Source organism: Clytia hemisphaerica, unplaced genomic scaffold, assembly GCF_902728285.1.
Source record: "Clytia hemisphaerica strain Z4C2 unplaced genomic scaffold, Clytia hemisphaerica genome assembly, whole genome shotgun sequence".
Lineage (NCBI taxonomy): Eukaryota > Metazoa > Cnidaria > Hydrozoa > Leptothecata > Clytiidae > Clytia > Clytia hemisphaerica.
In genome coordinates, this window is record NW_027104385.1 from 180,770 (window position 1) to 207,887 (window position 27,118).

The following is a 27,118-nucleotide window of genomic DNA, read 5'->3' on the forward strand; positions in this document are numbered from 1 at the left end:
TTTTTTTTCACGTTTCTGCGTTCACATGTTTAAAGACGTCTATCGTCTCTCATGGATTCTCACACTCACTTTCAGTTTTTGGTTTGTATTCTTTTTTATTTCTTGTTTTGAAATCTAAGTTATGAAACGTCCCTACTCGGTGCACAGTGCTCAGTGGCGGCCGCCTGGCAGAGGGGGTGGTGCAGGATGTGCAGTGCACCACCAAGAAAGACCTCACCTGGAGAGGGGTGCCAAAAGAGCTTTTTAAGGCATAAGGGGGCGCCAAAATTTTGTGATGTTTAATTGGGCGATTTGGTGCTCTTCGACACGTTTTTTTTTTCTTTTTGCTAAGTTTTTTTAGTTCTTTCAGTTCCAATGTTCGCTTTGTTTTAAGATTTGAGATTGCGAATTCATAATTTTTAAAAATTAGCTTGTTATTTTAACAGTTCAAATAGTTTTCTTTCATTACGACCCTCGACATGGCCCGAGAATTCTCGGGCCAAAACTTTTATTGGAATTCGCGTAAAGCCCGAGTATGGCCCAAGAATTCAGGCCGTGTTCGGGCCACACGCGGGCCACACTCTGGCCAATTTTTGAAAACATGATTTAACAAATCATAACAGGCGTGTAATTTCAGGACTGAATTTTTTTAACATTTTCTTTGAGAAAAACTTGGTTTCTCTTAATTATATTAAATATATGAATGTTGTAAATTCATATAAATATTAAATGTCTTATTTGGTATGAAAACATAGTTATAAATATACTTAGGGTGGAAATATTTGCTAGTAAACTGGTCCTGGTTTTAAACTGAAGCGTGTCCACGGGAAGCTCGTAAAGTTTTTTTGAGCGATATAAACAAAACAGACAAATCTTATTTTGTACTATTTTGTTTGACTGGACATGCTGAATCAATTTAACATTTAACATGGCCCGAACATGGCCCGAATGACTCGGGTCATGTTCGGATGTCGAGGGCCGTTTAAAAGTTATGAAAGCTCGAAAATTGCTATTTTTAGGGGGGGATGTTATTTTGCAAAAATGGCATAAATTCTTAGCCCATTTGTCAAAAGTTGCCTTTGGGTATAAAAAGAAGAAAAAATTATGTTAAAACCATGTGGTACCCTTTTCAAGGTTGCCACGGGCAGGGTGCCACCGTGGCTCCGCCAGCAAAATCGAAATTTCAAAAATTTTCAAAACATAGTGAAGTGACCCCTCATTTGAAAGGTATTTTCATGCTGGTTAAGAAAATCAATATAATGAGGTTGAATAACACTGTCACAAAAAGTAATTTCCAACAGTTGGCAAAATTTTGAGGATTTTGCTAAAAACGCAATTTTTTGATCGTTTTTCTTGAGTTACTTCTTGTGAGAGTGTCTTTCACCCTTACAATATTGATTTTCTTAATCAGCATGAAAATACCTTTCAAATGAGGGGTCACTTCGCTATGTTTTAAAAATTTTTGAAATTTCGATTTTGCTGGCGGAGCGGCGGTGGCACCCTACCCGTGGCAACCTTGAAAAAAGTTCCACAAGGTTTTTACATGAATTTTTCTTCTTTTTATACCCAATGGCAACTTTTGACAAATGGGCTTAAAAAATTAGTCCTAACATCCCCCCCTACGTATTTTCCGCTATTTTGGGGGTATTTTTGATAAAACCCAAATTTTTGCTCAATTTTGCCATTAGGATAACTTATTGTACTAAATTATATATAATGAAACATCTATTTTATCACTTTAAAGCACTTAAGAGTGTCGTCAGAAATTGATTCAATATCGGCAGGTACAAAATGCATAATACATAATGCATATTGCATAATGCCAGACGGTGTCAATCGAACAAATCGAACGCCGAATCAATTGAACGCAATTGAACACAATCGAATAATTGCGATTCGATTGTCGAACGCAATCGAATCGCAATCGAATATACCCAGGATTTGCCGTTCGATTGCTTCGATTACGTTTGATTGTATTCGATTATGTTCGGGTACGTTCGATTGAAATGATTTAGATTTTATTCGCTTTCGTACTATACTTAATAAGCGCTCAGCCGCCCCACGCCAAAAAGCTCTAACAGAGTGATCCAATTTAATTTAATCGCAATCAAACTCATCGAACATAATCGTAATCGAACCAATGGAACATAGTCAACTATTAATCGAACCAATCTAACCTTACTCGAACGCAATCGAACACAATCGAATATTACCCAGGAATCGGCCGTTCGATTGAGATTCGATTACGTTCGACAATCGAATCGCAATTATTCGATCGCGTTCGATTACGTTCGATTGGTTCGATTGCGATTTTTGTTTGAAGTTGTTCGATTGACACCGTCTGGATAATGCATAGTATTGTGTAATTTACAAAGCGGTTTTATATTTTCTAAAACTGGAGTTGCCTCCTTTGCAGAGGCAAAAGCCGCGAAAACCTCTTTAGAAGAGTTTTTTGTAACATTCCAATCAGAGGGATTTCCCCAGACATAATGTTTACTTTTCGAATCCGAAAGAAAGAGAAAATATTCAAATCATAACAACATAAAGGGTTTTCCCTCAGCATAAGTAATAAGAAAATGCAACAGATCAGAAAGTTTTCCCCTTCTTTCTTTCTCAAAAAGGTATATAAATACACAAACATTCGAATGTAAAAAGATTAGAAGTCTATTTTCTTTGATCTAGTTTTCGCAATTTATATATATTTTGTATAATTGGCTGGATATTGGCTTATCTAACAAAAAGCATTCACTGGTTCAGGGCTGCAAATAAATATTTTTAGTCAATCGGACATCATGTCCGACAGGAATGAAATCCTGTCGGTCAAACTCAAAATCCTGTCAGTCATTCAGTGTATATTTTTTTTCAAAGTTACGGAGAAAGCGAGTCGGAAAAATAAAAGTTACCTTTGAACAGTTTGTTACTGTATATAACAGAGAAATTGATTCGATAAAAGTGATCTTAGAAACACCCTTGGAAGTTACGAAGAAAGCGAGTCGATAAAAGTTTAAATTTCAAACACCCTTGAAAGTTACGAAGAAAGCAAATTGATAAAAGTGATCTTAGAAACACCCTTGGAAGATACGAAGAAAGCAAGTTGATACAAGTTAACTTAGAAACACTCTTGAAAGTTATGAAGTAAGCGAGTTGATAAAAGTGATCTTAGAAACACTCTTGAAAGTTATGAAGTAAGCAAGTTGATGAAAATGGTCTTAAAAAAACTCTTGAAAGTTACGAAGAAAGCGAATTGATAAAAGTGATCTTAGAAACACTCTTGAAAGTTACGAAGAAAGCGAGTCGATAAAAGTTTAACTTTGAAACACCCTTGGAAGTTACAAAGAAAGCAAATTGATAAAAGTGATCTTAGAAACAAAGAAGGTTACGAAGAAAGCAAGTTGACAAAAGTAATTTAGAAACACCCTTAAAAGAGTTACAAAGAAAGCGGGTTGATAAAAGTGATCTTAGAAACAAAGAAAGTAACGAAGAAAGCAAGTCGATAAAAGTTAACTTAGAAACACCCTGAAAGCTACAAAGGAAGCGAGTATTAAAAGAATAGGCTAAGTAAGATACAGGGGTGTAAGAGATTTATTTACAACTCTCAAGTTAATGGTTTATTCCTTTTTTCAGTCGGACATCATGACGGACACAAAAGATTTTCAGTCGGTCAAATAGCTTTTTCAGTCGGACACTGACCGATGACCGACGCTTATTTGCAGCCCTGCTGGTTAAACATGGTTAATGCTTTGTAAGAGGGAAAACCCGTCGAAATTTATTAATTAGCAATATTGTTCGTTCGAAAAGAGATCTTTTCGAGTTAGAAAAGTAATATACGGAGGAGATATTTTCGTGTTTTTTCTACACTATACTACGTTGTGTGAAATACAACTATGAAAACCAAAATGGCGACCAGCATTTTCAGTGGATCATGGATTTTCTTCATCATCCAAAATTCAAATTTACAGCTTTCTACCCTTTATTTTCTGGTAGAAAATGGTATATTTGTTTTGTTGAAAGTATTATCTTTCAAATTCTCCTTATTATAGCCTCTAAAAATGACATTTTACAAATATTATGCATTATGCATTATGCAATATGCATTATGTTTTATGCATTTTGAACCTGCCGGATTCAATATGCTTTAACCAGACGATGTCAATCGAACGCAATTGAACGCAATCGAATAATTGCAATTCGATCCAATTTGATTTAATCGCAATCAAACTCATCAAACATTGACCCAATGTAATTGCCAGACGATCTCAATTTAACAGAAGCGACGATCGAACCAGTCGAACAACAATCGAACCAATCGAATATTACCCAGAATTTTGACATTCGATTTATATTCGATTGCGTTCGATTTGGTTCGACTGATTCGATTGTCGATTCCGTTCGATTGAGATTGTCTGGTAATTGACAATCAATCGAACCAATCGAACATAGTCAACACAATCGAATATTACCCAGGAATTGGCCGTTCGATTGCTTCGATTACGTTTGATTGTATTCGATTATGTTCGAGTACGTTCGATTGAAATGATTTAGATTTTATTCGCTTTCGTACTATGAGCATGAGTCTGGTAATGTCACCCAAATAGGTGAAAAAATTTGGAAAAAATAAAGTTTTGAATTTCACTTTTATTCCTGGATAATTCTTTTATTAATGACTTCAATTTTCAGAAAACATAAGTATCAGGGCTTAATCAAACTGGCTTGGTCCATAAATTTAACCTAGAGTAGTTATAATCAGACAAATTTGGCAAAAAACTCTTTGTAGTTTACACTTTATTTGAGATAAAATATGCATTATCTAATACTTGTCTTAGATTTCAGTTCATGGCTAATATATTAAGCTGCATTGAAAAGCAATTTTTACCCTCCAGTATGGCATATTTTTCAAATTCTGACACTTTTTTCAAAATAAAATCTAAAATACTAAAAAATATTCCCATAAAGTTTGACTTCATGAAAAGAAAACTGGCTATGGTCAGGTAATTTCATTCTAGATTTGAAGGACTCATCACAAGGCTTCCAAAAAACCAAAAGTTTGCTATATTTCAGTTAGCCAATAAAAATTAGAAAATGAAACCTTGTTGGTTGCGGACATAACTTTTTGTTAAATTTGATTTAAAATCAGCAATAAACATTAAATTGAGTTATTATTTGGCTTTTAATACTTTGCTGTACTTGAACCAAAACTTAATCATTGGAATTTGTTGTCTTGAAAGGTCTTTGTAACTATGATTTCCTGAAAATTGAAGATTTATTTGTAAAAGAGAATCCAATCATAAATAATTTTTTGTTAAAATCTAATCTTAAAAGTTAAGATTTGAGCTTCACATCAACTGTTGTACATTTTCATAATCATTAATATGATTTTTCCTTGAGAGTCACTAAACTTTTTCAATAGAAAGGGTTAAATGTATAATAATGCTGTGTTGCGGACATAACTTTTTCTTCTTAGGGTAGAACCATAGAACATTATACATCATTAATTAAAGATTTTGGAGTGTCTTTTTCTATTGCCAAAATTTAAGGAATATTATAGAGACTAAATCAATATAAAACCAAAACATTTGGTTTGGTTTGATTTTAGTTTTATTACATGTTTTTCTTTGAAAAGAATAAAAGAAGACTTATCAATGATATTAGAACTTTCTCATATTTCTAATAGAAGAACGACCCTCTAGGGGACACAAAAAATTAAAAAAACAAGGAAATGCATGGTTTTTACAAATGTAACTCTTTAGTATTGTCAAAGTGTTAGCATAACTGCTTAAGGGGGTCAAAAATCTGATAAAATACTTCAATAGTTATGTCCGCAACATACAATTTGCTACAGAATATGACTCTGTTTTGAACTATTGGAGCAATTCTAACCAGTCTGTAAGTGAATGTGTAGTAGATTATGTTATGTGAACACTACACAATGAATTTAATATGCAAATTAATGCATGATTTATCCTTTATTCAAGCTCGCAGGCTCAGAACCATCATTTTCAAAGAAACAAAAAGGTTATTTTTCTGTTAAAATTTTAATTTTGGACCTCAACTTGGCATCAGAGTATTTGTTTTCTATTTCTAATAGCCTAAGCATTACTTCCATATAATAAAACATCATGCCAGCTTGCAAATACACTTCATCAGCAACATTTTAGATGAAATAGTTATGTCCGCAACATGAAATACATATGATATGAGGTGAAAAAACTGAAATCTTGCCAATGGAAAATTATCAGACTTTTTTCTGGTTTTAACCAACTTATAATGACCTCAAATGCAATAATTTGTCAAAGAAACCTAAAAATGGTGTTTGGGGGCTGAGAAAATTTCATGATTTGTTGCGGACATAACTTTTTGTTGCGGACATAACTAAATTTTGGAGAAACTATTTTGTTTCACCGTCTCCCAACAAATAGCCTTTGGGACTTCAAATTTGTATAAAATGACCCCAAATATGACCCTTGATATAGAAAAATGATTCAGTTGAGTAAGAATAACTCGTTTGAAAATTTAAAGGATAAAATAATGTGCGGACATAACTCAAAATTGTGAACGGAAATCGTACCCTGTTCACTTCAAAATGGAATCTTTTTCAATGAAGGACAACTGGTATTTTAGTGTTACTTGGTTTGGTTCTCTAATGGATGGGAAGGGTTAAAAATCAAATAACTATAGATATTAACACTTCCACTTCTCTAGCAAATCAATTGTGTGCGGACATAACTTTGTGAACGGAAAAAGTTATGTCTGCAACTTTTTGCATTTATTCTGGGAAAAACTTCATTTTGAAAAATCTTTTTGTAGATTTTGTTTTTCATATCCCTTGGCTGTAATAAAAAGAAAAAATAAGTATGATCAGACATGATTGGCCTAGATTATTAAATAATGAACTTAGACAATTTGCTAAAAACCTCATTTTCCGTTCTCATTCTGATGTAAAAAGCTGTCCTGAAAAAATTGTGTACTTTGTAAAGTGAAAAAAGTGACTGTTTAAGCTTGCCAGTATCAAGACTGATAAAAAACATCATCTGGTATCATTATTGCATACACCTAGATTTTTCACTGGAGCCTTAAAGTTGAAAAGTTAACAAAAACAAAAATGGGTGACATTAGCAGACTCATGCTCCTATACTTAATAAGCGCTCAGCCGCCCCACGCCAAAAAGCTCTAACAGAGTGATCCAATTTAATTTAATTGCAATCAAACTCATCGAACATAATCGTAATCGAACCAATGGAACATAGTCAACTATTAATCGAACCAATGTAACCTTACTCGAACGCAATCGAACACAATAGAATATTACCCAGGAATCGGCCGTTCGATTGAGATTCGATTACGTTCGACAATCGAATCGCAATTATTCGATCGCGTTCGATTACGTTCGATTGGTTCGATTGCGATTTTTGTTTGAAGTTGTTCGATTGACACGGTCTGGCTTGAAGCACTGAAAATCCCAATTTTGAATAATTTTCGCCATTTTCGGTCAATTTTGACCTAAAAACCTATTATTTTGTAATTTTCATATATCATAGAGCTATATTATTGTTGGATCAAGTCCGGTTGGACTGGTCGGTGGTTGGATTCTTGACTAGTTTTTGAAACTGGTCAAGAATCCACCCGGGACTTATTTTACTGACCCGATTTCGTAAAATCTTACAAAAAACCTGGTCAAGAACCCTCCCCTCAGCTGGTCAAGAATCTGACTTTCTGGTCAAGAATTTACCCGCGAACTGGTCAAGAACCGCCCCCCCCCCAACTGGTCAAGAATCCACTCGACCTGGTCAAGAACCGGTCCCCCAACTGGTCAAGAATCCACCCGACCTGGTCAAGAACCCTCCCCTCAGCTGGTCAAGAATCTGACTTTCTGGTCAAGAATTTACCCGCGAACTGGTCAAGGACCGCCCCCCCCAACTAGTCAAGAATCCACCCGACCTGGTCAAGAACCGGCCCCCCAACTGGTCAAGAATCCACCCGACCTGGTCAAGAACCGGCCCCCCAACTAGTCAAGAATCCACCCGACCTGGTCAAGAACCGCCCCCCAACTGGTCAAGAATCCACCCGACCTGGTCAAGAACCGGCCCCCCAACTAGTCAAGAATCCACCCGACCTGGTCAAGAACCGGCCCCCCAACTGGTCAACTATCCACCCGAACTGGTCAAGGACCTGCCCCCCAACTGGTCAAGAATCCACCCGACCTGGTCAAGAACCCTCCCCTCAACTAGTCAAGAATCCACTCGACCTGGTCAAGATCCGGCCCCCCAACTAGTCAAGAATCCACCCGACCTGGTCAAGAACCGGCCCCCCAACTGGTCAAGAATCCACCCGACCTGGTCAAGAACCGGCCCCCCAACTGGTCAACTATCCACCCGACCTGGTCAAGAACCGGCCCCCCAACTGGTCAAGAATCCACTCGACCTGGTCAAGAACCGGCCCCCCAACTGGTCAAGAATCCACTCGACCTGGTCAAGAACCGGCCCCCCCAACTGGTCAAGAATCCACCCGACCTGGTCAAGAACCGGCCCCCCCAACTGGTCAACTATCCACTCGACCTGGTCAAGGACCTGCCCCCCAACTGGTCAAGAATCAACCCGACCTGGTCAAGAACCGGCCCCCCAACTGGTCAACTATCCATTTGATCTCGTACTTCTGTCCATCGGCACGAAATTTAAAAAGTGGAACGAACATAGCCTTATTAATGTCTATCAGATTAATCAGTATACATCTTTTCTATTGACCTGACCAAGTGTAATTGAAATAAGAATCTTTCTAAAAAATCTGTGTCAAAAAAGGTGTGCACTGTTTTTATTTTCAGCCATAACTTTCGAATTTTCGAATCATTTTTGTATAATAAAATATTAAAGTCTATTCACGATAAGTGTGCACTCTTTTTTCATTTACCTATAACTTTTGAAGGAATTCTTCAATCATTATAAATTTGGTATCATTGGAAAGATATTAGTGAGTGGATCAATTTGAAATAAAAAAATCTTTAAACAAATTCTAAAAATGAAGATGAAAATGAAGAAGAAAAAAATGAAGATCTTGTAGAAAGGTGCTATAACTATCATTTTCACTGAAATGAATCCTTGGTTATCGAACATCATCTTTGTGAAAAAATTTCTCAAAAATAATCATTCAGTCAAAAGATATCAAGCAAAGTTATAAGCTGATTGACGTCTAAAAACGCTGTTTTCTGCTGTTTTCTGCTGTTTTTTGGGGTCACTCACTTATTAACTTTGTATCATAACTTTATATTGAATAAATATTTTAGTGAAATTTCTTCAAAGTGATGATCTCCTAAGATCAAAGAATCTCTCCAGTGAAAATGAAAGTTATAGCACTTCTCTACAAGATCTTCATTTTTTCCTTCTTCATTTTCACCTTCGTTTTTAGAATTTTTTCAAAGACTTTTTTATTTCAAATTGTTCCACTCAAAAATATCTCTCCAATGATACCAAATTTATAAAGATTGAAGAATTCCTTCAAAAGTTATAGGTAAAAGAAAAAAGAGTGCACACTTATCGTGAACAGACTTTAGGTATCGCTGGAAAGATGTTTAAATCTACCGTGGAATCCACTGCCCGATTAAAATACGTATATTCTCGCAGAAAGCTTTGACCTCTGATACTCAGGGTATTCAAAATTCGTCCAAGAAGGTGAAGAAAAACGAAGAAGAAAATTTACTACCTTTGATAGAGGGTGCTACGGAAATGAATTTTACATCAATCGAAAGCTGAATAATACGTGAGTCCAAAAATAGCTCGCTTCACTCGCACTAGCTTCTTCCAAATTTTTTTATTGCCCCGCAGGGGCTTTTGTTGCTTCACGTAGTGGGCTTGTTCGCCAGAAAAATATTCATGTTCATGTTGTTTCTTTCGATTCTGAGCGGGCCGCCGCGGTTAAAGAATGCTCGTGCGCATCTATCGTTTTATCTATTTTGTTGCGACTTGTATTGATTCTCACGTTTTAGTTCTTACAAAGTAAACAATGGATGGCGCATAAAATGAGCATTTTTATTTTTCTTGTAAGCACCTACTTTATAAGCATCAAATCGATAACTCTTTATAAACAGCCGTATACTTTTCGGTAATTAGTTCTTACAAAGTAAACAATGGATGGCGCATAATATGAGCACATTTATTTTTCTTATAAGCATTTAGCTTATAAGATTCATATCAATAACTCTTGATCAACAGCTTTATACTTTTTGGTATAGTTCTTACAAAGTAAACAAGGGACAGTGCACAATATGAGCATATTTATTTTTCTTGTAAGCATCTAGTTTATAAGAATCAGATCAATAACTCTTGATAGAGCCATATACTTTTCGGTGATTAGTTTTTACGAAGTAAACGGAGATATCAAGATGTTTTACCGTGTGTGCTAAGCTGTACACCTCGTTTCTTTTTTGTCAGCCAATCAGAGAGAAGAAAAACATTTGACTTTGGTGTTTTTTTTTTCTTGTGTAAAAATATTTTCTACCACAATGGTTTCAAAGGAACGAGACAAGCGCTCAGCGAATAGAAATTTCTAGCTGTGTGCTTATTGGATGGCGCTCCAATAAAACGATCTGGTGGAATGCGGCCTTCAAACGTTCATTCTCGATTATGAATGCGTTCGCGGGGCATTCATAGCGACAGCTACTTGCTAGTCTAGAGATAGTATCAAATTTATCTCTTTTTCCTTAAGGATTTGGGCCATCATGGCAGTCAGTTTTTAAATATTTTCAAAGGGCCTCCTTTTCATACATCAACCATAAATTCAAAAATCTGATTCAATAAATAATCCTAATATCATTTGGCCCATCCAGAAAAATATTCCCACAATGCCAATGTTTAGATCCAATTGAAATTTACTAACGAATTTCCTTAAGAAACTCTCATAAATAGTAGCCCGTTAAGGTCTACTATTCGGCATTCTATCACTCGATAAGAGCCAGTTTTCGATGAAAGTTTGAGGTCCCTTGACGATTTTCCGTTCTCTTAATCAATTTTCTAGCGCTTAATAAGCCCGCCTTTGGGACACGAAGTTCAAAATTCAATGTAATAAGTAAGGATGTGATAGGGCAATGCAATAAAAGCTTCCAGGGGGTAATATAGGGTAGCCAGATGAAAGATGTACGAGGACGGGAAACCAAGTTTTAGTGAAAAAATGACCCTTGATAAAACTCTTTCTGAAAATTTTTCTTCGATTTTCGAAAATTTCCTACTCTTAAATAAACTTTTTGCAATTTTTCTCAAGAAATGAAACAAAATTCCTAAAAATCATAAATTTTTCGACCTTACAAAGACACTACTTTAAAATTTTCAGATTTTGGTAACGTTTGAGAGACTTTGGTTGATGAAAAACCCGACCTTTATCGTTCACACATACCCAGCACCCATTTTTGCCTAAGTACCCCCTCCGAGGGAAGTGTACCTGAAAAATAGGGAAAATTTGATCGGTATCGGTATTCGAACAAAAAATTTACAACAGTTGATTGGTGCAAGTAACGTATTGGTAAAAAAAAATTACATAATTTCATGAAGTCATTGCAGTGGTGCATAATTTTTGATAAATAACGAGATTGCTCACGGGAATTTTTTGACCCGCATTCCGCGCGATCGTGTTTAATCGCCCGCGCGTGTACGCTCTGCGAATTCTGTCTGCTGTATATGGGTACTGTATGCAAGAAAAAGCTCCTCTCCTCAGTCTTTTGAGACTCTAATGAGACTGGAGAGTGTCCTAACTCCCCCCAGATGAAAATTCAGGGTTTACAGCCCGTTTGCAGCAGTCCCAGTAAAAAGTCCTGTAAATCCCCTGAGAATCGTTGATCGGCTCCCGCATGTTGGAAAATGATCTAAAATCATTTGTTTAAGAAGTTAATACCTTGACAGGGTAAATAAAATTATACAGGTCATGGCAAATAAAGATATTGTATATTTTATCATTGTCCATTTGTCGTTGCATCTTAAGGTGTTGGTTAAGGTGTTGATCTGGAAGGTTTGTGAAGGCCATTTTCGAGAGTTCGAATCCTATACGGTGCGTTGGAGTTTGCGTTATTTTGTCAGCATTGACCAAACTTTTTCTGGTTTTATGAGCTCTTATTAATATTTTTGAAAATCCCCGTTATATTTTTAAGAAAAAAATTTCTAAGTGGTGTCACCTTTGACTCAAGTCGTCAAGTACAGTATTTCACCACAAGTGAAAAAAAAGCAGCTAAAAAATGATTGACAAGTCTAAAAAATGATTGACATGTGCGGGTTTTCTCACGCGGGTTAAAAATTCTCGTGAGCAATCTCGTTATTTATCAGAATGTGTGCATATCCTGAATTCGTGATATGATATGTACCATTGCAATGTCTTCTGTAGACATTACATCATAAATGCACTCAGCAGCTGATTGGTTTTAAGTGACGTAAAATAAGCTGCCAATCAGTTATTGGGTCCGTGGAAGATATTGTGATGGTGCATATCATGAATCAGCCTGATTCATTTTTTCACTTCGTTCTTGGTACGAGCTACAACTAAGTGACGAACATAATGGTTTTCGGAAAGATAGGGGAACAACTGAAGGAATTTACACAATCAAACGGATCCAACAGATTACTGATCGAAAAAGAGAGCCCCTATTTATCATTTTCGTCGACCTGACAGTAGCATTCGACCACATCCCTCGTGACTGGCATTTCGAGTCGATTCGTTTGCGATTCGATAACCGTCAATCACCCACACTATTCGACATTCTTGAAAAACTTTATAAAAATAAGTCTGACTTACGAAGATGCAAATAAAAAGTTTCAAAACTCATCTGGTGTTCGACAAGGAGGACCAGAAAGTCCCTTCTTGTTCCATCTTTATATTGACTTTGTCATGAGACTCTTCAAAGAAAAATCAAATGATATCAACTTTTTCAAACACAAATATTGCATCGACTTGAAAAGTCTCACCCGAACCGTTGTACCCAATACGAAATAGTCTTCTACTTTAATCGGATCATAGAGGTATAAAGAAAACAGGAGTTGAATGTGTCGGTAATTGGTCGTTAAACTCTTTTGATTTCTTTTATAAAATGTATCAAAAGAAATTCTAAGCTCGCCCGATGAAATAAGACTTTTTAGTAGAACTCAAGTTTGCTCTGAACATTCTAATAATCAGTATTGAAGATTCTAGCCTTTTAATATACGAAAATTAGATAAAACTTCGTCCACGAAACAAATTTATGTTCCATTTCGCTATCCGTTCAATTTTGTTTTGAAAAGATATTTTCTCAAGCCAGAAAATGAAAAGTTCTTTATAAGCACACACGATTTCAAACTCAATTTGTAGACATAAAGTCGCTGGAGAATTTTGAAGGAAAGTATCAAGCAATAGAGCTCACCTGAAAGAAAACATTGATCGAAAAATCTTATCATTTGATGAAGGATTGCCAAGTTTACAGGCCTTTTTTTAGTCCAAATATTTTCTTACACTGATGTCAGAAACAATGAATCTCGTCTCATCTAATTTCTAAAGCTTAAATGAGCCAATAAGATTTAACCTATGGATAAAAGAGCTCATTAAAAATGCACGATATATGAGATTATGAGCATGCATACATCGTAACTTTTTTAATCGTAGGGCGAGCTTGGTTACAATAGCATACTTCTCCTGTCTTTCTTTATACCTCCATGATCGGATTAATTTTCGCGAGATTAAATTAAGCGATTTCGCGAATTTTTGCCATTTTCGCGAAATTAAAACTCGCGAACACGCGTGAGATTCCTGATTCGTGAAATTAAATCCACCGCAAAACTTTTAAAATTGTATTTTTGGCGGAGAAACTAGTTCCAAGTCTCGATTTATGGCAAAAAATGGCTATTTTCAGCTGTTTTCTGGCTTATTCGCGAAATTAAATCCACGCGAAATATTTCAAAACTCTGATAATCAGCCATGACGAGCCCAATACCGGAAATTCAGAAGTCAATAATCGTATTCAATTGGCATCTGCAAAATTCAACGAAATGTCAAACCTCCTTCAAAATCAGCGAATCAACCTTCCCACCCGAATCAACTTCCTCGATAGTTTTGTGAGAAGTCGACTTTCGTACGCGTGTCAAAACTGGAACCTAACAAAAAATCTATTTGAAAGATTGAATGTTAGTTATCGTTCTTTTCTTCGGCGAATGATACGTAATGGTCAAAAGTTTGTAAATCCTACTGAAAAAGATTTATGGAAGCCAATTTGCACAAAAAAGACTGCAAACCAAGGTTTACAGTTCTAAACTTACGTTTCCAGCCTGTAAACTTAGGTTTGCAGTCTCTAAACCTATGTTTACAGCTCTAAACCTTGGTTTGCAGCCTGTAAACTTAGGTTTGCAGTCTCTAAACCTATGTTTACAGCTCTAAACCTTGGTTTGAAGCCCTGCAAACCTAAGTTAATGTGTAAACATAGGTTTAGAGACTGTAAACCTAGGTTTGTAAATCTGTCAATCAAAATTTCGTTAAGCCAATCAGCGTTAGTTTTTTCAGCCAATCGAAACTGAGTAAAAAAATTCCATAGCTAGAAACCACACACTGATTTAAGACATTTTATAGACTAAACGACTGGGAGAAATTATGATATGATTTAAAAGACGGGGGTAGTGTTGTTATGATATGGGTAAAATTGCCCCTTTTTTAACCTGACTGAAATTCGAGCCGTTACTAGCAACCCTGCGGGGCCCAAGGCGCCGAGTATGCACCCGGCACAGTGACAAGCCATTACTAGCAACCCTAACCTAAGCAATTCCAAACAACAAAACCCCCGGAAAATTTAAAATGTCGGAATGAGCATTAGAAAAGAGTTTTTTTCCGTTGATGGATTTTGCATATATTCGGGTCCGGGATTTACTATTGTCAAGAGCTTTTTTTGCTATACTTTAAAACAACCTACACCAAAGGGTGTTAAAGGGCGGGAGTTTCAGTTGAAACTATTTTGTAAACCTAAGTTTCTTATGCGTAAACCTAGGTTTACATATCTTAACCTAGGTTTACAAGTTGTAAACCAAGGTTTAGAGCTTTAAACCTAGGTTTAGAGCTTGTAAACCTAGGTTTAGAACTGTAAACCTAGGTTTACAGTCATTTTTGTGCTAAACGGCTTCCATAAAGATTATCGAAAAATTATATCTAATCAACGTCTACACGAAATTTGTCATACACGTGACTTAGAATTCTTCATACGAGATCAACAATAGAAATATATGCCGCATGTTATTCGAATGAACGCGGATATTCAATCAAAGTCAAGGGTGGGCGCCCTTTATTAACGATCTAGGCTGCAAACAAAACGTAAATTACAAAGTGGTTAAAACGTAAAACTATTGCACATATTGAAAGTGCATATAGAAAAAAGAGCAAACATAAACATCAATTATGACATGTAAAAATCACTCCTCAAGGCTTTCTAACAGATTTTAGTTCCCAAAAAAGTCCCGATTACAGGTAAATAGCCAAAGTCTCACAGTCCCTATGTTAGGGGACTGAATACTTTTTGATCATTTCACTTTAGCTAAACTGAACCATTTTTTGGTTTACGACGATTTCAGAGATTAAAAATTAAATTAAGAGTTTAAGAATTTCAATAGAAAAAAGCTAAACTTTCGACACTATCAATATCATCTCAACACCAACAATAAAGGAAAATCGCATAATATCGTTTAACAGCAAAGCCGACTTTCCTTGACCAGGTCGGGTGGATAGTTGACCAGTTGGGGGGCCGGTTCTTGACCAGGTCGGGTGGATTCTTGACTAGTTGGGGGGCCGGTTCTTGACCAGGTCGGGTGGATAGTTGACCAGTTGGGGGGCCGGTTCTTGACCAGGTCGAGTGGATTCTTGACCAGTTGGGGGGCCGGTTCTTGACCAGGTCGGGTGGATTCTTGACCAGTTGGGGGGCCGGTTCTTGACCAGGTCGGGTGGATTCTTGACTAGTTGGGGGGCCGGTTCTTGACCATTTCGGGTGGATAGTTGACCAGTTGGGGGGCCGGTTCTTGACCAGGTCGGGTGGATTCTTGACCAGTTGGGGGGCTGGTTCTTGACCAGGTCGGGTGGATTCTTGACTAGTTTGGGGGCCGGTTCTTGACCAGGTCGAGTGGATTCTTGACCAGTTGGGGGGCCGGTTCTTGACCAGGTCGAGTGGATTCTTGACCCGTTGGGGGGCCGGTTCTTGACCAGGTCGGGTGGATTCTTGACCAGTTGGGGGGCCGGTTCTTGACCAGGTCGGGTGGATTCTTGACTAGTTGGGGGGCCGGTTCTTGACCAGGTCGAGTGGATTCTTGACCAGTTGGGGGGCCGGTTCTTGACCAGGTCGGGTGGATTCTTGACTAGTTGGGGGGCCGGTTCTTGACCAGGTCGAGTGGATTCTTGACCAGTTGGGGGGCCGGTTCTTGACCAGGTCGGGTGGATTCTTGACTAGTTGGGGGGCCGGTTCTTGACCAGGTCGGGTGGATTCTTGACCAGTTGGGGGGCAGGTCCTTGACCAGGTCGGGTGGATAGTTGACCAGTTGGGGGGCCGGTTCTTGACCAGGTCGGGTGGATTCTTGACTAGTTGGGGGGCCGGTTCTTGACCAGGTCGGGTGGATTCTTGACCAGTTGGGGGGCCGGTTCTTGACCAGGTCGGGTGGATTCTTGACTAGTTGGGGGGCCGGTTCTTGACCAGGTCGAGTGGATTCTTGACCAGTTGGGGGGGCGGTTCTTGACCAGTTCGCGGGTAAATTCTTGACCAGAAAGTCAGATTATTGACCAGCTGAGGGGAGGGTTCTTGACCAGGTTTTTTGTAAGATTTTACGAAATCGGGTCAGTAAAATAAGTCCCGGGTGGATTCTTGACCAGTTTCAAAAACTAGTCAAGAATCTAACCAGCGACCAGTCCAACCGGACTTGATCCTTATTGTTATATTCTAATCCTACTTTTTCCCAATTTGAGGGCTGTAGCACCAACACAGCTGGTTTTAGGACTTTTTTTCAGGCAAAAACCCTGTTTTTCTCAAATTTTCGAAAATATTGATTTTACAAAACCCTGGGGCAAACGGTCAATTTTGAAGATTTTGAATTAATTTTTTCACAGAAAGTCTTAGAATAGATTAAATTACCCTTTATGGGTAAGGAAGGAAAGATATATGGGTAAGCAAGGAAAGATATTGGACGAGGCTTTGTCCAGTCCAATATCTTTTCTTGTAGCCCAATATTTTTTATATTGGATGAGACTGCGTCCAAATAAATGGTTTATTATCCGTTCATCATTAAAGGGCGCAGAGGTGCCAACTCTCACGCATTGGACGTGAGACTCACGCATTCCAACACTGTCTCACGCAATTTTTCAAAAGTTTGATTTCTCACGCATTTTTGATATTTGAAAGAAATTTCCCCGATTTTCCGATTTTCGGAATAAATTTCCCCGATTTTCCGATTTTTGGAAAAAAAATTTCCCCGATTTTCCGATTTTCAGAATAAATTTCCCCGATTTTCCGATTTTTGGAGAAAAAATTTTTCCCGATTTTCTGATTTTTGGAAAAATTTTTCCGTTTTCCGAAGTCGGAAAATCGGAAAAATCGGGTTAAGATTTCGGATCTTCATGAAAATTTTGTGCTTTTGGGCCTGGGGACAAGTTATAGCACGGTAAATTTGACCGACTAAAAACTCCGTACGGCCGACAATTGTTAGGGTGTATGATGAAATGACTTTTTTTCAGAATTTCACTTTGGACAAATTTTTCTGGTAATTTAATCTACTCTAATACTTTCTGTGAAAAAATTAATTCAAAATCTTCAAAATTGACCGTTTGCCCCAGGGTTTTGTAAAATCGATATTTTCGAAAATTTGCGAAAAACAGGGTTTTTGCCTGAAAAAAAATCCTAAAACCAGCTGTGTTGGTGCTACAGCCCTGAAATTGGGCCTAAAATGTTCCTTGGAAAAAAGTAGGATTAGAATGTAACAATGATATAGCTCTATCATACATGAAAATTATTAAAAGTAGGTTTTTAGGCCAAAAATGACCGAAAACGCGAAAAAATGAGGTTTTGCCTGAAAAAAATCCTAAATCCTGCTGTGTTGGTGCTACAGCCCTGAAATTGGGCCGAAAATGTTCCTTTGGAAAAAGTAGGATTATAATGTAACAATGATATAGCTCTGTCATATATAAAAATTACAAAAAATGTAGGTTTTTAGGCCAAAAATGACCGAAAACGCGAAAAAATGGGGTTTTGCCTGAGAAAAAATCCTAAAATCTGCTGTGTTGGTAGTACAGCCCGCAAATTGGGCCCATAATGTTCCTTGGGAAAAAGTAGGATTAGAATATAACAATAATATAGCTCTATCATATATAGAAATTACAAAATAATAGGTTTTTAGGTCAAAATTGACCGAAAAAGGCGGAAATTACTCTAAATCAAGATTTTCTGTGCTTAAAGCATATTGAATCAATTTCTGACACTCTTAAGTGCTTTAAAGTGATTAAATAGATGTTTCATTATATATAATCTAGTACAATAAGCTATCCTAATGGCAAAATAGCGGAAAATAGCGATTTTTGATTTTTCATAACTTTTAAAGGCTCAATTCAAGACTTTGAAACTTGGCATAATGAAAGAAAACTATTTGAACTGTTAAAAGAACAAACTAATTTCTAAAAATTATGAATCTCAAAACTCATTCTCAATCTAAAATCTTAACACTAACAGAGCGAACCTTGAACTAGGGGATCCCTAGTGCATGAAGCTAACGCCTTATACCACTGGGCCAACTTCTGGACATGCGCTGGCGAAATTTCTCAGGGATGTCTTTCCTTTGCTAGTTTAGAGCTCAATAGGGACCCCTAAAAGTATTTTTGAGACTTGGCTGGTCTGATACGAGGTCTGACCCCGCCCCCTCTAGAGCCTTCCCATGAACTTTTTAGGACTTCGGACCTATTTTTTCGGGATCTACATCAAAAAAACGTAAAATATCAAAACCTGGTAAAAAATTGGGACTTTGACCCAAACCAGATTGGATTCGATCAGGGGAACTTTGGACCACTAGGCTAACTTCCCGGGGGAGGGGGGTACTTAGGAAAATGAAGGGTACTGTATGTGCTGCAAATTTCAACTTTTTACCTCTGGAAAGACCAAAATTTGGTCAAATTTTTCACAAAATGTTCCTTTGTTTTCTACTTTTTAGTCCCGGTAAGGATCTGAGGGTCGAAGGTTGGGTTGCAACCCTAGTACCCCGGGGCTAACTACTACTAATCGCACGCTGGGAAATTTTCTCAAGGTTGTGAGGGCTTGCTAATGAGCCCTAAAGGGCCCTTAGAGCATTCTTGAGACTTGACTAAAGCTACAAAAGTAAATAAAGCACCACCACCCAAAAGCATAGCATAGCATTACTAGCATTACTGGAAGAAAAATAAAATAAAATCTCCACCTCCACTCCACGCCATGCCACTGGGAGTTCCCAGGCAGTCCCACATCCAAGTACTATCCCAGCCCGACCGAGAGGTGCTTTCATCCTGGTATGGATGTGGAGTATGCCTGGAGTGCTTTTTCTGGCTATTTATACCTTGTTCAAGGTGCCGACTAAGCAGTCAGGCAAAGTTCCCCAGTGGGACCAATTGAGGCCTCTACAGCCCCCACAGCCCTTTGGAGCCCTTTGGGTACCCTCTGGCTTGCTCTCCCTCAAAGCCAGCATCCTCCATCAGTCCTCCGAAGCCTTTAAAAGGCTTGAAAATTGGTGAAAATTCGTCAAAATTACCTTCTTTTTTTTAGTCTATAGTGTACTGTAAGTAACACGAACAAATAGTACAAAACTAAAGATTTCTAACCTCCCGCAAAAGGACCACCAGATCATACCGCCAGGAGGAAGGAACCTTTATAAGCTAACAAAATGAACAATATAATGATTAATAAATGAAAAAAATGACCTCCTTTGGGTACCACTGCAGACGGCCCTTGGGGGTCCTGACTGGGGTCCCAGGGGCCTGACCGGTGCCCACTGGTCAGGGGGCATGTGAGGGTACACGCCTGCACCAGTGTGGGTCCTTCAAAGTTCCTCAAAGTGTCGTCAAAAGCCGCCAAAATCGTTCTAACTCACTCCGTGGACCGATTTCGGGCCATCCCGGACAGGGAATGGGGGTCCCCAAATGGTCTTCCGGACCTGGTCCTGAAAGGGTGGCACACATACTTTGCATATCGACAGGTTTGGATGTCTGGGGGGTCCCAGGGGTCTTGCTATAAAGGGATTTTCGCATGCATAAAAATCGCCATTTTGGCCCGCTGGAAGGCCCTGTCCGGGTCAGGTCCGGGCCATCGGGGATCGTACAGGTGAAGACTGATGCACTGCGTCCATCCCAGCCCATCAGAACATTACATTAGCGAAGGCTTCAGCATGCCATTAAAACCGGAGATTTAGAAAGTTGGTATAAACAGTTTTCTGGGATTCCTTCCGGACTTTTGCCGGGCCTTCCGGGCTGGAATGGTAGAAGTTACCCTTCTGCTTTGCTCTCAGACCGTTTTCAACATTAAGGAAGGCTTACAGGACTTTTGGGGGCCTCCAGACCGAGCTATGGTTACGGTACTCTAAAAAACGACATTTCCGGACTTTCCTGAGCCGGGAAAAGCCGGTGTAGTGCCCCAAGCGACCCAAATCGCCGGTCTTTGGACCCAAACATCTTTTCCACTTTTCAAGTTCATTATAGAAAGCCTTGGGGGCCTTGCAGAAGCCCCCAAGGGTTTCAGAAAGTCGCCAGTTCCGGAGGCTTGCCGGGGAGTTCCCGATGCCTCCGAAAAGTATATTAAAGTATAAAGTATAGTATAGTAGTACGGACAATTACGTGAACTAGACCAATCATGTACTATTGTACTGCCTGTAGCTGATGAAAATAGATAAATATACGGACAAATACGCACACTAATTGGCATATGAGTTTTGATGTATTATATACAGACAATTACGCAAACTAGTTGGCGTATCAGTTTTGGATGTATTATATACGGAAAATTAGGCAAACTAGTTGGCGTATCAGTTTTGGATGTATTATATACGGAAAATTACGCGAACTAGTTGGCGTATCAGTTTTGGATATATTACATACAGACAATTATGCAAACTAGTTGGCGTATTAGTTTTGGATGTATTGTATACAGACAATCACGCGAACTAGTTGGTGTATTTCCAGATATTCTCAACTTCAGTTGAGCTACAATCTGACAATGTCTGTGTGTGTGTCTGTCTGTGTGTGTGTCTGTCTGTCACAAAAACTTTAGGGCAGCCTGGAGACTTCAAAAATGCTTGGATTTGGCTGAGATTTGGCACACTTGTTCCTTGGGTGAATATCTGGGGGTGATTTTTTCATTTTTTGAAAATTTTAATTTTTGGGGCCTGGGGGCGAGTTTTTCGCCAAAACGAGGCTAAAACTTTGGGGTAGACTGGAGACTTCAAAAATGGTCCGATTTGGCTGAAATTTTGCACACTTGATCCTTGGGCAAATCCCTGGGTTTTTTCTTTCATTTTTTCAAAATTTTAATTTTTGGGGCCTGGGGACGAGTTTTTCGCCAAAACGAGGCTAAAACTTTGGGGCAGGCTGGAGACTTCAAAAATGGTCCGATTTGGCTGAAATTTTACACACTTGATCCTTGGGCAAATCCCTGGGGGTGTTCTTTGATTTTTTCAAAATTTAGATTTTTGGGGCCTGGGGATGAGTTTTTCGCCAAAACGAGGGTAAAACTTTGGGGCAGGCTGGAGACTTCAAGGGAGAATCCCTGTGGGTGGTTTTCATTATTTTATAATTTCCATTTTAAGGGGGTGGTCATGAGTTTTTAGTTGTAATTGGTTACAATCTTACAATTGGGCCTACGAATGATTTAAAAACACTGAAGTTGAGCCCAGTGCGGTTAGCACGTTCGACAGTATTATATAGATATCAATATTACGCGAACATGTTGGCGTAATTGTCTGTATATATAATATAAAATTAGTTGTTGTAATAGTCCGTATATTATAAATAGATATTGTTAGCATAATCTGATATGCCAATATCTACTTTCTCTTGGTAGTTTTTTTATTCAAAAGTCTTGTATTTATTTTGTGACGCAATGTCAAAAAGAAGATGCTCAACTGTCATTGAACTCGTTGTGTGACGTCAATTTTTGAAATATATATGTAGCCTCTATGGAAGCTATATATTCGAAAATATTAGACAGCAAAGAAGCCAATCAAATGTCACTATTTACGCGCATCAGTAATACTAAGCAGATATATTGGGCTATTCCATTGATTGGGCGTTTCAAGTTATAGTCAGTTACCCCCTTGTGGACAACATGGATTTTCTGTAACAATTTACTTTTGATCCAAGCTCATAATCTTAGAAAAAACAAAAAGTACCTCACCTCACAAAGTTCTAAGATTATAGAGCTTGGTGCAGGTAGATTAGTCTGACACAGAATGTTATAATTTATAAACAGTCTGTGTGTGAGCCAGCTTTTTCCATAAGTTATGCATGCGCGCGCATCGAAATTATCAAAATGCGCTTGAAAGTACTGCTATGTAATACGCCGAAAGCTGGCCAATCAGGCAGAACCTGCATTGCAGGGAAAAATTTCCCTGCAGGCGCCAAGCGTTAAACAAGCAGCAAAAATATCATAAACTAGACTGTGAACAAAGTTTAACGCTTGGATTCCCAGGCTAGATTTCCGTAACATTCAAGATTTTTTATGGGAAAATCTTGGATTTTACAATACTGTACCATAAGTTGGTCTAATCTTGACATCCGTCTTCTAATTTCGACACCCTTCTTTAGAGATAGGAATAATATGAAAGCTGAAATTGGTGATTGAAAAAGAACTAAGCAAGGAAAAATAGTTTCGACCTTTCTATTATTTTCAGCTTTAGAAAAGGATGTCGAATTTAGACGAGGGATGTCGACATTAGACCAAAAAAATAAAATAAAGCAAATTTCATGGATTTTCCGATACATATGACTAAATAATGAGGAAAAATCCTGGATTTTCCAAAACCTTTTTCAAATTTCTCAGGATTTCCAAGTGAAAAAAATCCAAAAAAACCTGTCGTCCACAGGTGTAAAGTGACTTTTAATCAAAATATATTTCTAAAACAAAAATAAAAAGTACAAAATTTAATTTATAAATCATGAAACAAAAAATTTGTTGCACCTTGGAAATAGTGTTTATTTATTATATACTCACTGTAACTTATCTCATTGTGCCATTAGGCTAGGCTAGCTAGACTAGGCTATATTTATTCATTTATTTTATTTTAGTATGTTAGGCACACCTGGTTTCCATGGCCTCATTTTCAGTATCATGTCACAGTGCGAACTCAGTCTATTTAAGGCCTCACTTCAGTCACACCTCAGAGCTACCATTTTGTGTCATGTCATGCTGACTGACCATAATGGCATCATAATTCATAACCATAAGGCTCTAACCTTTCCTCTGTCATTTCCTGTAACGCCACAACAGGGGGGTAGGTAAAGGACCCTCCCCGAAACGTTTTGTTCATGCTTCTGAACACCGGAAGAATCCGGAGCACTTCCGGTGTTCTGGAGGTAGATTTTCAGCAATTGGTCTACACTGGCAGGCTAGCTCTAATAAAACAGCATCTAATAACATGATATGATTCTTCAATGGGAATCAAAACTATAAAGTGCACTTACAAACATCAATATATCAGATCTAACAAAATGAATAACGGCACTGTCATCATTGACAATAAAATATAAGATTTTCTGTCAAGAGTCTTGTAAACATTCCAACAACTTCCATCGAAATGATCAGTCACAGCTGAGTCTACCATTTTTAACACGGTTTGAGGATCGAGCCAAGGATTGAGCCAAGAATGCTCGCAGAACGCTTGCAGAACGCCCGCGGGTGAAAAATTTAATCTGTTGATCATTTTCTCAAGCAAAGAGTATGCGAAGCGATTCTAGCAGACCATTAGTGGATAGTATTCAATTATCATTATCCTTTTATTTTCATTTCTAGCACTTTTGCAAAGGAAAGGAAAAATAGAAAAGTTGTATTTTTTACTGCTCTTTTCACATACTGAATTTGAAAGATCTTCTATGTGGTGTTTTTTTGCAAACTGCAAAAAACTGATTTTTGTCCTGCTTTTGCAGGACTTCAGCTTAAGTGCTGGAGTGCATTATGTGCATAGGGTACAAAGTCCAAATATGTGTTTCCCGTAATTTTTGTATGAAGAGGTGCTAATGGTGCTAATCATGTGAAAACTAACTGCATACGCGTGTAAGAAATCAGCTGACTCATGGAAGTGAAACCTTGTGTTTTTAATTTTTTTGATATTTCTACCAGTGATGCTTCCGAATGTAATATCACGAATTCAATTTCATTAATGGCTTAACCATCATATCAATATTTAGAATATTTTTTGTAACCATGTTTAAACGGTTTTTTAGAATGTGTCAAAAATCACTTGCTCCAGAAGCACCGGAAGAGCTCCAGAACTTTCCCGAGAGAAAAATAGTGTTTTTTCGTGATTTGGAAAAACCTGCACTTCTGACCCGCAAAATCGAGGACGGTAAAAGTGCTGATTTACTGTCGTCCTAAGTTGGTCATGCTCTAGTCAAATTAGAACCTTACCGTCTCCGTCGCTGAAAAACACACATAATAGTAATCTGGGGCAAATACGGGACACCCCTAAAAACTGTGTTATTATTATAAATTTGGATTTCAGACGGAGAGGACTTTGGAGTCATTCTATCTGGTAGAAAAATGTCTAGTTAGCTTATTCTAACATATACTTTTGATGTTTCAACAAAAGTTTCACGTGTGACCATAAAAATCAATTTTCATAGTTTTAGAAGGAACTTTTCTATTTTTCAAGCTTTAGTGTCAGGAAGAGCTGAAATCACTTTGATTATATTTTGACTGAATTCTGACATCAAGATACTATGGTTTGAGATTATAATTGTCTCATTATCAAACAAGGCACCTTATCTCTAAAAAGTGTTTCTCATATTCACCCCGTAGTCAAATCTTAATTTTGGGGTAATTATGGGACACTAAAGACTAAAGTTTGAGTTTGAAGTGTTTATTTTTTATAAGAAAACTACAAACTTGATTTTCTAATTTAATGGAATCATAACTACACTCTAAGTCTTTCAAAACCTGCAAAAGTTTGCATCTAAATTAATTCAGTTGGTCTGGATTTCTCTATACAAATATTACTGTTTTGGGGTAAAAACGGGACAATCTCAGTAATTTCGTTGAAAGTCCTTTAAATAATAGCACTTGGATTTTAAGTCATCAGTCAATGCAGAACCTCAAATATCATGACCTTTTGGAAAGATATCTGGATTTTTCAATAACATTTTATACCTGTCCCATATTTACCCCAAGGGTGTCCCTGAAATGTGGGGTAATTACGGGACACCTTTAAAATAAATTTTAGGAACATCTAACTTTCAAGGAAAAGTAATACATCTTGTGTAAAGGTCATACTTTGATAAATAAAATATCAAAAGATCAGATCTCTAGGATTAATACTTTCAGAGTAATGCCCAAATAAGTCAAAATCGTCCTATAATTACCCCAGATGACTATATGTTGAATAAGAAAAAAATAGTGCACATTTATTGTATTTATGCATTAATGTGTCATCGTTTTCAATGCTAGAGTTTTTGATTGTTTTTGCTAGAGTTTGCCAATAAATATACTATAAACTAAAGTTAATGAACTAATTATGGAAAATCAATTTATAAATAAATAATATGTCGAAAAAATTGACCTATCAATTCTCCCTAAGAATCAATGTTACGTTGTTGAATTTCTTTTTTTAGATGAAACCATGTGTCTGTTCTTTACATGATGCTCCTGAGCATATCAGAAGTAACAACATCTATATTGAAAATGGATATCGTAAAAACTTCCTACATTATAAACAATGCCTCAAAAGTATTTTCATGTTAACTAATGAGACTGTAAATATTTGGTCACATTTGCTTGGCTCAATTTTATTCATATTCCTGATTTTTTCAATAAATGATTTTTTGCGTGGCCTTGAACATGCCACCCAGATTGATCATTTAATTGTGACAGTATCATGTCTATGCTTTTTGTTTTGCTTGGTCTTTTCAACTACCTATCATATTTTTAAATGTCAGTCCAAGGAATATGCTGAATGCTGTTTACGAATGGATTTTACTGGTATTAGTGTAAGCTTGTGTGGTATTTATCTACCTGGCTATTATTATGCATTCACGTGTTTTGATTTTTGGAGAATGTTTTATAGTGGTCTTACATTTATATTGATTATTGTAACCGTATTATTTCAAGTATTGCCAAGAAGAATATACATCGATAGATTGGATCGTAAACGAATTGCTTTGTTTTCTTTCATGGTGTTATTCGGCATTATACCAGCATGTCATTGGGTGTATCTTTATGGCGGTCTGTCAAGTATTTTCATCCAAACATTCCTTCCAAAGATATTTGTTATGTACTTGATTGTTGGTTCAGCATTTTTCTTCTACATGTCTAAAATTCCAGAAAAATACAAGCCAGGATTCTTTGATTATTTTGGTGCAAGTCACCAGATATGGCATATATTGATTTTATCTGCTTTTGTTTACTGGTATTGTTGCTCCTTTGAACTTATTAAGTATATTTACAGTAGAGATGGATTTTGTAATTTGTAAGGATGGGCGTAGTATTTATTTTTGTTAGTATTTTTTGTCCATTTAGACGAACTAAACTTATTAGTTACTGTGATTTAATTAGAATTCTTCTTCTTTGTTCTTTCTTCTTGATTTACGGAAATGCATTTTTATGAGAAATATAAAAAGATTTATTTCAAGATTGGCTTTTTAAAAAACTTTTTTCAGTTTATTTTTATAAAAGATTATTAATTTAACTATCATTCATTTTTTTTTTTAATTTTATTTTTGTAACTTTACTACTCAATTTTTTTTACTACTCAATCACAAACAAGAAACACCCCTATAAGTCATTCTCTGTTTGAAAATTATTTTCTTTAGAAATTGGCTTGAAAAAGGAGCAATGTAGATTAAAGTGCGAAAGACACCTCCAATTATAATTGTGAGTTTGGCAATTTGACCTTCAGCTCATTGTTGAAAACTTTTAAGACATTTTGCTCAGAGAGTTATTTTTTTAACTGATAGATTTTAATCTTTAAAA

At 37.2% G+C, this 27,118-nt stretch overlaps 1 protein-coding gene across 1 annotated transcript; it reads left to right on the forward strand.

Moving 5' to 3' along the window:
• LOC136819410 (progestin and adipoQ receptor family member 3-like) lies at nucleotides 1–27,027 on the forward strand. The gene is made up of 2 exons (XM_067075636.1): nucleotides 1–81; nucleotides 25,762–27,027. Exons 1-2 carry the CDS (start codon nucleotides 52–54, stop codon nucleotides 26,617–26,619), a joined length of 888 nt encoding a protein of 295 aa, XP_066931737.1. The 5' UTR covers nucleotides 1–51; the 3' UTR covers nucleotides 26,620–27,027.
• Nucleotides 27,028–27,118: the final 91 nt, after the last annotated feature.

Bases quoted from the DNA above. Each gene is read 5' to 3' on its own strand.
- LOC136819410 (XM_067075636.1), top strand. From the start codon at position 52: ATGGATTCTCACACTCACTTTCAGTTTTTG. The intron at 82-25,761 runs GTTTGTATTCTT...TTCTTTTTTTAG, and splicing joins ACACTCACTTTCAGTTTTTG to ATGAAACCATGTGTCTGTTC.